This window comes from Erpetoichthys calabaricus, chromosome 1, assembly GCF_900747795.2.
Source record: "Erpetoichthys calabaricus chromosome 1, fErpCal1.3, whole genome shotgun sequence".
Taxonomy (NCBI): domain Eukaryota; kingdom Metazoa; phylum Chordata; class Cladistia; order Polypteriformes; family Polypteridae; genus Erpetoichthys; species Erpetoichthys calabaricus.
In genome coordinates this window covers 203,155,091-203,169,851 of record NC_041394.2, presented here as the reverse complement: position 1 = coordinate 203,169,851, position 14,761 = coordinate 203,155,091, and the positions used below count along the sequence as shown (strand labels likewise).

Here is a 14,761-nt window from a genome sequence, read left to right as displayed (position 1 = left end):
TGATAAGAATACAACAAAGTGGTGCAAAATAAGAAACAGAACATATATCATTAAGATGTAGCACATGCAGAATCTCGGGCCCTATGTATACGGTGAACATATATTTCTTAATGTTGAACAGCCTGTCCTCCTGGTTTAGAACTTTGGAGTGGATTTTCTTCTTACTTCTTTTCTTTCCTTTTCCTTCGTCTCTCTCTGTAGTTCATGTCAGTGTTGTCCAACCCATTTTCATTCAAGGATAGTGAAATTTTTGTAACTTTCAAACCAGAATAGTTGTTCAGAAATAAAGGAATGAACCCAGCTGGACTAAATCAATAGCTAATTAAATAAATATAGACAACAATTAATCAATAACTTGGCTTCATTAACCAACTGATGACACATGTTTAAATAAATCAAACAACCTATAACCTAAGGCTAGCAACTCATTTTGTTACTTTGTCATCTTCAGGCCTAATACTTAGTCTCCAGTGGTATATTTTGTGAATCATTCTTACTAAAAATTGAACGTTTTCTCGAGAGGAAGGAGAAAAAAAGCAATTAAGTATTGAATTCATTCACAGGACCATGACTGATTGTTTTTTGGATTGGCGGTCATTGCATCTAGTCCAGCAATCAGTAATGCTTATAAAGCCTTTAAAGGTCTGCTTTGTTTCCCATCTTAAACCAGATATATTGCTTTTATTGATAAGACATAAGAAATTACTCAAACACAACAAGTAACACTAATAGATTGTTCAAGAATCTAATCTGAACACTTTTGCTTGTTCCAATGTTATGTATAAGATCATGACACTAATCAGGTTGTCCATTACTCTGACTGTTTTTAAGAATTTACTTCTACGTGCTAAACAGGGTAATGGAAAATAAAATTATAAAACTGAGGCAATGGGCCTGTGCTGTCAATTTAGTAGTGCAGGTGCTTAATTAGATTTCCTGGAATCTAAAGGCACTATGGAGGCAGACCCAAAAAATTGATTTAGCACTTATTGAGAGACTTGATGAAGCCTGTTACTTGCTACGTGACCCAGCCTTCATATGTCCGTGACCAAGAAAGCTAGGATGGGGGTGACAAGGTAGTATCAGTATGTGTTTAGATACAAGTTAAGTAAAAAATATGCTATCAAATGTTTTTGTTTTGTTTTTGGAATTTTCATTACTGTGTTATTTTACTCCCTTCTGAATTGAAATAACTTTTGAGTTTGGTGTAAAATGCTGTAATATCATTTTCTTTTGGGTCTGAGTGCCATCCAAAGGTTATCTGGCCATTCCATAAATTGCTTTATGAATTTGCGAAAAAAAAAAAGTAGGCCATGATGTTGACTTCCTATTTGCTACTTCACTAGCTGCAACAGCCGGTGAAGTCCCAGTGAGAGATTAATCTGCTAAAGGTTGACCTGACAGAATCAGGGACAAAGTGTAAATTTATCATGTAAAATATTTGACCACCCTATCTTGAACTCATCCTATTCAAGTGAACCTACAAAATCTGTATATGCCAAACCTTGTACATCACCATTCTGTGTACTTTTCTTGATCAAATGTTGCATTTACTTACTCTAGTTTCTATTACTGAGGAGTTCTCTTGTCTCCTTTCATCTGATAGATTTAGTACTCTGTACTGCACAAACAGGTTACTGTGCAATTTCTTATTGATTCTATCTTTAGTCTTCTATTTTTGAAGGGTTTCACTACAGCTTACATGTCTCCAATATGCTGGTAAAATAATTAGCAGCATGAGGGACAAGAGAGACATGGAAGAAAATATCCACTTTGACAGTTATGCCAGTCTTTTTCTAGTGTGCTATGTTATTTTATTTGTATTTTATATGGTCAGTAATGCTGTTTTAAATTTGTATATGGGCTACCATCCAGTGACATTTGTACCTGACAACAACTAATGACATACTCAGTTTGGAAACTGAGAGATAGGATCAATAAATATGATACCAGCTATGGACATAAAATAAATATTTTTTTTCTTCAGCCAATTAAAGACAAACTGACAAGATTATTATTAGTATTATTTACCAGTGGTTAGCATGGCTGCCTCACAGCTATAGGAATCCGAGTTCAGTTTCATCTCTAGCCACTGTCTACGTGAAGTTTCTTCCTGTGTCTCTGTGTATTTCTGCAGACTCTCCTGTTTTCTTCCTTCGCCTCTCGTATGTTCTAAATTGGGCTAGCAGAGTGTGTATGAAAGCAAACCGATTGAGATGAATGGTTGTTTTTCTTTGACTATAAACAGTTTCTTCACCTCTACAAGCATAGACAGTTATAGGCTAAGAATTAACTTTTGAATAGTTCATTTTTGTCTTTTGGCTGAAATATGAAGCTGTGTTGTTCAGTGCAGGTTCAGGAGAAGACAATCACAGGTAATAATCTGCTTTCCAAGTATTTTCAGTGTAAGTTACTTAACTGTTCTGTTGTCATAAAACTAACAAGTAAGTTTTTTAGTAAAGGTCATATGACAACGTGATTGTGGTTATTGTATGACTGATTAATTAAACATTGCCTTGAAAATGTCTGTCCGTCCAATTTATAACCCACTTTAATCAATGAAGAATTGCACGGCAGAAAACAGCTCTGGCCATAGTATTCGTTAGCTAAATAAAGCTTAGTTTCTCTATATGAAAGTGTCGACAAAAGAATAGATTCATACAAATTGCCTGTATTATTAGTGCTTATGAATGGGCATCTATTCATCTATCCATCATTTAACTTGATAACCCATCCTGGAAGTAAATGGAGTGTTCTGTAATTGCTGAGAAGCTGCTTTACTTCCCCACTACAATACCCTGTGGGAATGATGTATATTTCCTGTTGATCTTCAGTGTGGAGTTTTTAGGAAGTAACTATTAATAATATTTTCACAAATATTCACATACAAATGGATAACAGACATGTAGATTATGCAACAGGAGTCACATGGGATTGTTCTTTTTTTCCATGGATGTTTTTCATATCATTTGCCATTGTCCTGCCACGTCACTGAGTTTGAAGTTTTGATATGTAATTTTTCCACGAGCACATGAGATTCAAAATTTTTCTTGGCCACCACTACAGACTACATGGGGTAAGTAACTTATTTAATTTTCTTTTTTTTTTTTGGATGTGAATTCCTTTTGAAAGCATGGATGCTTATTTTAATACAAGACACCTTTTGTGTGTTGCATAGTGGTAAACTGTGCAACTGTTCCCCACATGCTTATTGTGTTATACTGTGCTGTCTGTGTGAGAGTGTTTGCAGAGCTATAATGTGAACCTGCACATTATCAGAAACAGCATTTTGTTCTTTCATTTTGACAGCTTTATAAAAATAACCATATGCTTTAAATTATGACTGTAGTTCTGCTTTACTGATTATCTTAGAGATCATGAATATTTTTGATAGGTCACTTTCACCCATCTTGAAGAAGTTTAGTTGCAGTTGCAGTGCTTCTATTCTGAAATTCTTACCTAATAATTTTAGAGGTCTCAAAGTACAACTGCTACTACTTATATTTTATTGGTTAAGACCTTTTCATTTTCACTTTCTTATAGAAGCATTCTTTCTAGGACTACTATTACATCCCATCCATTTATCCCATATTCCAGTTTAGGGCAGTGGGTAACCAAAGAAATGGATACAGGGCAAGAAGTGATGTCAGCGCAGTATGTGCTGTACACATGTTATAAATTAATTAGGAAGAAATGTGCCGCTGATACTTTTATTTCTTACAGGAATTTTCACATATCTACAATTAATGTATAACAATCTCATTCTACTACCTGAAATCTCAGGAAAAATTCATCCATTAAAATTTAATTCAAGGTCATTAGGAACTATAGATTAGCCTGATATTCTGGTATTAGTATCTACCTGGAATAGGCCCACAATAATTGAATATTTGTCCATTGCAATGTTTAAATGCATACATGGCCTTCAATCAAAGGTACCAGTCAGTCAGACTGCCTAACCTTTACACCCTGAGAAAAAAGTCTTCAAAAGGAACTCTCTATGAAAACAAGGAGAGCATGGAAACTCCCCAATGAATATCCCCACTTGGAATCAAAATAGCACTAGAAACTTCATATCACTATGCCACCCTTCAAACTTTTAATCTGAACTATTGGAGACGAGAGTGACTTTTCTCTCTTGTGCAGTAGCTGTCTTCAAAATTATGATAGTTTAGAAGTGCCATAAAATTAGCAAAATCTTAACTTAAATAATTCATGCCACACTCCGAAGCACCATCTTAATATATGAAAGAAGTTACACATTCTAATTTTACTGTATTGTTATAAATGCTATCAAAATAATCTCCCCTGACTTTTTATTATAAATATTAAATGTATAAACTAACACAATATAAAATGCTCCTACTGAATATATTTATTTGAGAAGATCTTATTACACAATGTGGACACTTAAACCATCTTTACTAAGAACAAGATAAACAGTTTTGCAAAACATTTTTTCCATCAATGGGGCAAGAAGTATCTGGGGCATTTCTATCTGGTAGACTCGACCGGGTGCTGTCAGTGGTGAACATGAACTTCAGATTTACTTTAGAAATGCATAGACAACTCATTTAGAGTGACAATCCAGTTGTGTAGTCAGTTTAATTATGTTTATTCAGGTTTCAGTTTACAAGTGTATCTTGTAAATTGTTAACATTGAAGTGTGTTTCTCTTGCTTTCATTATGTCGCATGGAGCCAATTTCCAGTACAAAATCAATTCTTTTTTTTGTCTCACCTAATGCCTAAGACAGACATCCAAATTCAGTGCTGTTCAGTGTAGGTTTTGTAATAAGCAGTCTCTATGTCTGTAATTGATCATTTCTGTACTAATTAAATGGTTTTGTGTAGCAGCAAAAGAATATAGCTTCTGTCATTCTGTCACGGCAAAATGTTCAATAAATTGTCAATGGTAGTACTAGATGTAGGAGGACAAGATGAGAAAATAGTGTTAAAACATAACTCTGGGTTTGTATCTGTCTTTATGCTTAGTGGTCAACTTTACATTCCAGCCCTTTGTTGCCCTGACACTGGTAGCCTTCATCTGTTAGTATGTGTAATGTTATGTGTGAACCTTCATTTGCTTTGAAGTACCATCCCTGAAAACATGAGCATTCAGAGCATGCCTGACAGACAGAAATGAATTAAAAGCAAAACACTGTTATCATTGTCTGGAAAGGACTCTGGTTTGTGTATCATGATGATAGTGTGACATGTTATTACCTTTGCTGCAATGTATATTCACCCCAGTGCTCCAAGTGAAAAAGAGTTGAGAGATAAAAAAGTTACAGTTAAAGTGGGACTGCTCAAAGTAATAACAACAAACAAATAATTGAATGAGAGAGTTGGTCCACTCTTCTCTCTAATAAACAGTAATTTTCTTCATTCTGGTAGTTTCTGTCCTATTTATAACAAACTTAGACAAAAACGTAATGTAGAATGCTACTGAGTCTATTTTGAAGTATAGGATATAGCTCCTATTCTGTCTTTTTCATATTACGCATTAGTTTTGCGTGGTATGCCAGTACTGGAAAAGTACTGAAAAAACAAAATTTGAGGTACCAGAATTAAATGTCAGCTTTCTAGTCACAATTCAGCTATGGAATGATATCTGTTTCATAGACCAGACAAAAACAAAACCACACAATTTGATGCAAGCTGGACTTCATGGAGGTCCCCCAATCCCCATTGTTTCAATATAACCTGGACTTTACGGGGGAACCTTATTGCTTCAACACAAGTGGGACATCATGTCTATCAGGAGGGAATTGGTGCATAGTGCAGTGTGATGACGTGGAGCACCAATTGTGCAACTCAGCAGGGAAGCTAAAGTAAGATGGGGTTTTGTTATTTTCTTGCTTCAGGACCATTTTGGTACTGGTACTGAGGTCCGAAAGCCAGTATCAATGACCAAAATCAAAATTTTAGTACTGCTTCAACACTATTACACAGTAAACAGGAACAAAAATTCATATTTGGATAGCTTGTTAAAGCAGAAATTGAACTATAACCCCAAAATATCTCCACATAGCTTTGTAAAAGGGTTATAATGAACAGTTGATTCTAGTATTATCCCACTTAAGGTAACATAACATTCTCAATAAGAGCTTAACGTGTCAATTTACAAAACAAGAGAAAGAGGAAAATACACCAAAAGAACACTAAGCTATATCCAGGGGGCTAATGCTATGATCAGTCATTCCTCCTATATTAGTAAGAAACAAGAGCCTTGCCTCTGGCTTCCACTTTAAAACAATAATTATTTTCACTTTACGGTCATCAGACATCATCATTGTCCCAATGTTTTTTTTTTCTTCACACCAAAAACAGTTCTAGAGTCATTTATTGTTTTTAATTTGATATGAAAATTGCAGTATGTGCTATTTTTGAGTGCCAACTGCTCATGTATCAATCTATCTATCTCTCAAATGATATACAATAATAGCATTTATTTTATTACATTTTTCAATACAAAATAATTAGTACACGACATAATCAGAATCAATTCACCTGCAGTGAACTGATGTTGCCGTCGCTTCCATTGATGATTCCTGCTGTGTGCCCAGTTCTGTTATGATAGGCATGGCTTTGGATGAATGGCAGATTTGCTTTCATTCAAAATCAATTTATTGCAAGATGCTCTACTTTTGATTGGAAGCAGGTTGACTGGGGATCCGTACTGAAAACCTAATTTTAATCCTAAATATTTCTCTGTCCTCTTGGGCTCACTGTATCTGCAGGCCCCTTTCATCAGCCTACACACGCATCAGTATCTTTTAATCCTGTAGGGGCAACTTTTACATGCAGATTTTGGAAGGGTGGGATGTGGGATGGTCATTGTGGGGGGTTATTGTTGCCTACTGTCTCTACAATTATTTTTTCCTATGATTGTTGATTTTTGTTTTTATCATTGAAATAAAAAAAAGGAAAAAGTTTACTTAAGCACCTCAAGAAATTATGAAAAACCCTTAATAACTTTTAACTCAAAGCTTTACCTGAAACCCTTCCCTTAGTATGTCATCCTACTATATATTTGTTATGATTAAGACTTTTGTTATGATTAAGATTTTTCCGTCATATTTGGTGAAATATAGTACCTCTTCATTCTGTTCTCCAGTAACCTTGATGTAATAAGTGTATAACTCAACTGTTTATGCATCTAAAATAATACTGTCAAAAAATGTTATGTACAGCATTTACAGTATCATTTCATTGCAAACCATGTAAAAATGTCAGCAACAGAAGACCAGCTATTAAGTTCACTTTCAGCCATCAAATATTCCTTTTCTCATATGATGTGAATAAGTAACCATTGGCTATACTCATCACTTTTTTATCCTACACACACACAGATGAGAACTTGAACACACACGTTTTCCAGATAAAATTATAAATTAGCCTTTTCAAGGAACGCAAACTAAAAATTAATGCCACTGACCAGAATATCTACAATCACCATGAATCATCATGATTGGTGATGCCTAAAAACTCTTCATTTAAACTTGCTCCGGAATGGTGATTGCCTTTTCTTTCACTCATTGTTTTGCTACTTGAACAAGTCAGCATTCAATTCCGTTTGTCTCTTTCCTCTTTCACATTACGGTGTTTAATGGAGCGTAAAGTTCCTTTTTATTTCTTTGCAGCATTGTTGATAACTACATCTCAGTTAATTAAGTCTTTGTTCCTATTTTCTTCCTATTGATGACTGCTTAATACTTAAAATGTTTAAACTTTAAAAGCCATCCTACTGGCACTGAGCAATACAAACCATGTAATGAAATAAACAGTACCATATGGAAATGAACTTCAAACAGCTTCTTCCCATTTTAATATTGAACAATCACTGCCCCATTGTTCTGGAAATGGTTTTTATTATGCTGCCAGTTTTGTGTTGTTTTGTGCTTCAATTTACATACTGGAGATTTTTTATTGTATCTTTTTTATTATTTTTTGTTCAGTTGTTGGTCATAATCAGAGCTAATGCAAATCATATTAATTTACAGAAGCAGCATAATTTAAATTGAACTGAGCTGAGCTGTCTCAGTTCATCTAACTATGGGAGCATAGTAACAAATTTTCACACCCACTTAGGTGTAGTCCTTCTTTAAAGCCTATTACTGAGTAGAGTATAATATGGAATGTTACAGAAATAGATAAAATTGTGGAATAGTCGTCAGTATGTGTGGAACTTTACATCAGTTACACATATAGTTATCAGTGTCAAGAAGCCAGCAAATGATTACAATTTGTTCTCTATATTTTTTGTGGTGTGCTCTCCATTTCCATAAATTTGGCACCATATACATTGTTCTTTCTTCAGATTCCACAATCTGAAGTTCCTTTAACTTTTCCACCATGCTTGTGGATCCTTTTGTGCAATATTTTCTTCTTTTCCACTTGCAAAGTGAAATTCAAGTCTTGAATAAGAACACACGCCATGATGAGTGGCTGTTCTAGGACAACATATCTTGATTGGCTTTAAGGACTTCTTGGAACAGTTTAAAAATTACTACACTTTCTCCTCATAGCAGCAACCTTCAAAAAGAAGGTTGAAAAGAAAGAAAAAAAATTCATGTGGCAAAAACACTGAAAAAGTTTGTGTTATTTATGTTCACATTCAAACAAAAGACTTATAAAGTTTTTTAAACCTACTTGGACATTAGCTTAAGTAGTTTTTCCTCTTATTATTCAGAATTTTCTCTGAAAATGTAAATTTTTTGCAGTGACCTCTCCTTTCGGAAGGCCAAGTCCTACCTCAAAAGCACACAGATTGGTCAATTCCCTAATCCTCAGCACTCAACCTCATAGAATGTTTTATATTTACTTTCTTAACATGTATGATTTCTCACTAATACGAATATCTGAATGTCAGTAAAATAGTTTATTGTCATGGTCTTCCTATTTATAAATGATTATATATTAACAATATGAAGTTATGGCAGCCATTTCATAAAATTAAAATTACAAATGAGGATTATTGATGTAGTTGTTAATGGAACTGCCCATTGGATTAAGCATCCTGCTTTGCATTCTCATATCTGGTCACTTCAGTTTGACTGTTCTTTCTAGTTCTTCGTAGGCTTTTTTCTGGATACTCCAGTTTTCTTTGTTCATCCTCAAGACACGCATATTAGGGTTAATTGACAAAAATAGTTTTCCCCCAATTTGAGTTTATGAGAATATGAGTATGATACATTCTGTCCATTGTCTCTATTAGGATATTGATCTACCTTGTAGTCTTTGTAGTCAGTAGTCATGCAATCTAACAAAATCAGTTTATTGAGAACTGATTGGATGAGATGTTTATGTATCTTACTTGTTACTTAACATTTTGAGTTGAAATATCTTTGAGATTGTCAATAGCCTTATTTAAATATTGTAAGCAGCAAAAGAAGTTAATTAAGTATTAAAGATTAAAATTCTTAAAAAGGTTTAAATCCTTCAGGGACCCAGATTTCATCTTTGGCCATGTCTTTATTGGTGTTGGTTGTGCTGGTTCTCTTAGTGTTCTCAGAGATTTACGCAAGTAATGTACGTATCTCCACGTTGTAAAGATGTGTGTGGAATAAGTAAGCACTTTCTAGTTGTGCTGTGCTAGTGAGAGAAGGTCTGCCCTCAGATAACCTGGCATTCTGTCCAAGGATGGTTAATTTCTGCCTTGAGTCCAATTAGGAAAAAACTATTTTAGAAAACGGTCCAAATTAATGCCATGCATGTATAGTGTACCCATTCTTTTGTGCTTCATAGGTACAAATATGCGGAAGTGCTCTGAGTCTGTACTTAGTGATGAGTACAGCACAAAAATGAATTGAATTTAATATACACAGTTTCTGTCAATATTAGAATTTTTATTTGTTTTACTTTTTAATTTTTTTGTAATAGAAGACATATATTTTTATAATAAGGTAGTATTTATTATACAGTCCCAGTTAATTATCGATTAGATTTTTAAATACTAAAGATAGACACATCTGTCGAAGCAGAAAAAAGCAAGTGTCGCTCTTTTGCTAATAGAATTATATGTATAATTATAATCCATTAATTTCTTCTTTCAGAAATAAAAGTTCCAAAAGGGAAATCCATTTGTATGGTGAAAGCTTTTTAATGGTGCTGATGTTTATATGTTCAGTTTCCAAATTAACTTAGCAGAGTGTCATTGGATTTGAGTAATGAGTTAAAAATGCTGCTTTTTAACAATAAGAAAATGTACTTTTTTATAATGCATATTTTTTCATTGATTTCAGGCTATAAAGACAAATAAATGACTGTTATTACATTGAATGTGTCTCTTTAGGGTTTTAGTCGATTATCCCAAGCTTTTGCAATAAATCACAACTTTGTAAATGATGCCTTGAAATGAGAGAAACATCACTTTCCACATACTGCTGGCTGGAAATCACTGTGTGTGATGACACTTGAGCAGAATACATTTCTGATTAAATTATATTTATCATTTTAGTCTGCATTAAGTTGAATGCTGTGGAGTTTGAAAATGTATTTTTAAATCAAGCTGAAGACATTTAAAAAGAAATGGCTCAGTAATGCCACTAAAGGGGTTGCTGCTGACAAACGAGTGTGTCTAGCTCCTAATGATTTGCTCCTCTGCCTGAAATCAAAAAGTGTTTACAGAATTGCTTGTTCCTGGAAGCATTTACAGAGAGTGACTACAATCTCACTTTTTGTCTTTACAGGTTAATGGGAAAGATCTTTCCAAAGCTACTCATGAAGAAGCAGTGGAAGCATTTCGCAGTGCCAAGGAACCAATCGTGGTGCAAGTTTTACGAAGAACACCCATTACCAAGAGCCATGGCAACCCTCAGGAAATCCAGCTTGTGGATGTTTGCACGCAGACGGATATTACTTTTGAACACATAATGGCACTTTCCAAATTACGACCCTCAACCCCTCCAGTACCTGATATCTGTCCATTCCTGCTGTCTGACAGGTAGGGAGTGTGTCTTTGTCAGTTATTCCCCACGTTTACTACTATATTTACATTATTAGTTACTGTTCATCTTTTTTTTTTTCACTTCCCGCTGAATAAGAAGCATAGTAGATAGACTCAGGCCATATTCATTCAGGCAAATGGATTTTGTAGCCAAGCGATCCTTTTTATTCTTCTCTATTTTTTTTGAGACAGTTTGTTCTATGTGAAAGATGAAGTGAGCCTTTTTATTTCAGCAGCCTCATTGATGAACACATTCCTACGCTTGTCTACATTAACCAGTGCTGCCAATTAAACCAATTTGTGGGTTTTTAGAAAGTGGGAGAAAAGCTCACACAGACCATGGGATAGTGGACAAACTCCACACAGGCGCAATCAAGGGCAGGATTTGAACCCAAGACTCATTGTTTTTTGTCAAACATAGTAAGGTGCTATATAAATTGATTTTAGCAGACAGTTGGAGAACTTTTCATTTACTCTACATTTACTGACTGCTTACCCATAAAATACCTGGCAAATACTGCATTACAAAATTGTTCATTATATAGCCAGTGATCATCAAGTAGCAACATATACTAGAATATTTTGATCAATCTGTTTGAATGTTATACATTATTAAGTTGTTGAAAAGTAACCATTTGAACTTAACTGAAGCATAACAATGATGTGAATGAAAATCATTTTCAGTAATATTTTACCTTTTTATGAATTGTACCTGGTAAGTTTAATTCCCGAGATTGCTTTAAGAAGGGTGTGTAGTGAAATATGTTAGAAAGGCTGTTGTTCTAATTTTGCTAAGGTTTAGGGTTTGATCTATTAAAACCTCTGCATAATGTCAGCACTTGGCTTCAAATTGCTCATTCTTTTGGGCCTTGTCAATCAAACCTCCTATTAAAGAACATTTACATCTAATTGAGATGTACCTCATCTTGCAATAAACTTTGGTTGTATGTCTTCTCTGTGCTGCCACAGACTACCAGACCAAAAATGTTACTTACTGTACCTAATGTAGGGATACTTATGTGAAAGTATAAAGCATGTGATAGGAAATAGTATAAAATAAACTGTTACATTCAAAAACACATTTATCATTCACTTATTTTTATAAGTAGAAATAGAATTGCTTTTGTAGCATCCAATATAGACATGCTGCTTATACTTATGCTGTTATTGCATACACTTTCTTTCATCAGGGTGCATCATTATTTTCTGATGTTACAAAACTCTGTGTGCTGTTATACATGCAGTATGCACTTATTTTCCCACACACGTGTTAAATAAAGGGCATATAGCCCACATCCCTTTAAATGTCAATTATTTATGTGGGCAAATAGCCCACATACCTTTAAAAGACAATTAATATCGGTTACCATTCATTTCATCATATTATTGCTCACAAAACTGTGAACACTTGAAGTTCTACAAGACCCAGACAGCTGCTATTAATCCTCCATTTCCTGAAAGGCCTTTTGTGAATCCTTGCCAGTCCAGGCACTTCAGTGTTTGATGTAAGCCACCTTCACTATAAAGAACACCCCGCATTTCCTGTTTCAGCATTAGGTTGCCATTGAGTGAGGCCAAGTGAACCCATGCACCTTTTCTCAGGAGTCTAAAACGTGTGCAGCAAGCATCATTAACAAAGTTTTGGGCTTAAATTTCCATATGCCTATTTGAATCCACTTCATTAATGCCAATGAGAGGTTGCAGTGCTAGAATAAAAGAAAGACTGAATACATTTGCTTTAATGGAAGGATTGCATAGTGATTAATGGATAGCAAGGCATTAAAGTAGGTCTTTGCATTTACTTGCTGAAAAACACTTTGCTAGCCAGTAAGGCGGCCTAATTCAATCAATTATGAAGAAAGCAGTTGTGACTGTGTAGTGTGCATTTTAATTTATTTTTGGCATATGCTGTACAAGAGTAAGAAATTAGGGAAATAATATTTTTAGAGATTTGACATTACATTTTAACTCTATTATTAATTACTTAGTTCCAGATTATGTAAGGACATAAAACATATAATTAAACATCTGATTTCTTTCCAAAAAGGAAAAAAAACAAAGAAGTACTTGTCTGAGCCTTTAGCAGTTCTGTTTGAAGAAAAGCTCTGCATTTTTGAGAAGAGGATTATGCACACAGCTATGCTGTATATATGGACATATATTGTACAATGGTGTTCAGCCCCTCCAGATTTGTGTCAGATATGTAAAAGTCCAACAATTAAAAAAATAATAAAAATACTTTTTTAATTCATCGAATGTAAAATCTAGTATTTTTTGGAATGTGGTTAAACAGGATGGAGTTTCAGATCTGTTGCTGTGACCCATTTGGTCCCTCAAATCACCATTTGTGATTTTCATGGAAAGCATTTGAATGTGAGGCTAGGGCTTAGACAGTATCCAAGTTGGGAATCCAAGAATTGCAACTCTGTTGTTAGCAGTGATGTTGTCCTCTTGGCTTCATGCGACTGGAATCTCTGGTGTGCTTTAAGATGATTTGTAATTGAGTATGATGCAGCTTGAATGAGATTTAACTCTTCTAAACCTAAAGTTATTGTCCTTTCATGAAAAGAGTGGCTTGTTCCCCTTCAGGCAGTTACCCCAAGTAGAGGAATTCAAGTATCTTGGGGGTCCTTTTCACAAGTAAGGGAAAAAAAGATTATAAACTGTCAGAAAAGTTAGTACAATAGCCACAGTCTTGAGGACGTTGTATTAGACTGTGATGGTGAAGAAGGAGCTATATCATTGGGCTTACCACTTACCGCACAGTTTACCTAATCTGTGGTTACAAACTCATTGTAGTACCCAAAACAATGAGGTGGGCAATTAGGAACACCCCACCACCCCCCCACACACACACAAACACAAGGATTTGGCAGAGGTAACAAAGGATAAGGTGTCCCGATATGTAAAGATCAGGATATGGCCATTGCAACCATCAGCAGGATAAGCACAGTGAATCTGAAGTGATGTATAATCCAAAATAACTAAGTTAGCTGTCATGTTTAAATACAGATAGGTCTTCATAACAAGAGAAGCAGCCAGTAGCTTCTCTCTTACTCTGTGTAAGTGCAAGATTTTGCTCTAAGAGTATGTACTATGTATATGTACAATATTTATACTGTGTATGTACATATGCATGTATACACTATATGTTGGATTTGTATATATCCCAAACCCAAAGTCTTGAAGTGGACTCATTTTTTCTTTTAAAAGTGCAAACATTGGATATACTATACATTTGTATAGTACATTACAGAATGAGGCAAACAGTATTCAGCATTATGCAGTTAATAAGTGAGAGCACCATAAGTACAATAAGTTAAAAGTGCAAAGGTGGTCAGTATTTGGAAATACTTCTAGTTTCCACTTCTCTCACTTTTCTCTGACTAGCTATTATTTTTCTTATGATTCTTTACTCCAAGTTAAAGGTTGCTAGGGAATGACATCAATGCCATGTACTGTATTTAGAGCTCCAGTAAAGCTTCAGTAGAGCATCGGTGAAAACAAAATCCAGACTAGTACATACAGTATAGCTTTTCCATTTTTGTACTTTACCTAATTTTAGTCCAACTCTTCTTATGTAGTGGTGACATTATGCAGACTAATGCTAATTCAGTACACTCTTAGAATGAGACTCATAGAGTTTTATCACAGAAGCCCTGCTTTTTCATTAGCAGTTGTGTGCCACATCTTGAGTATATTTGCAGTAACATAAGCAGTCCCTGCGGTGGGTTGGCACCCTGCCCAGGATTGTTTCCTGCCTTGTGCCCTGTGTTGGCTGGGATTGGCTCCAGCAGACCCCCGTGACCCTG

General features: G+C 34.9%; 1 protein-coding gene across 3 annotated transcripts in view; it reads left to right on the top strand.

Moving 5' to 3' along the window:
- pdzrn4 (PDZ domain containing ring finger 4) overlaps window positions 1-14,761 on the top strand; it is a 419,600-nt gene that overhangs the window by 330,219 nt on the left and 74,620 nt on the right. For all 3 annotated transcript variants that reach the window (XM_051935720.1, XM_028810917.2, XM_028810930.2), the window contains one exon: window positions 10,693-10,946. In XM_051935720.1, the coding sequence (XP_051791680.1) occupies window positions 10,693-10,946 (254 nt within the window). The remainder of the gene's footprint in view (window positions 1-10,692; window positions 10,947-14,761) is intronic.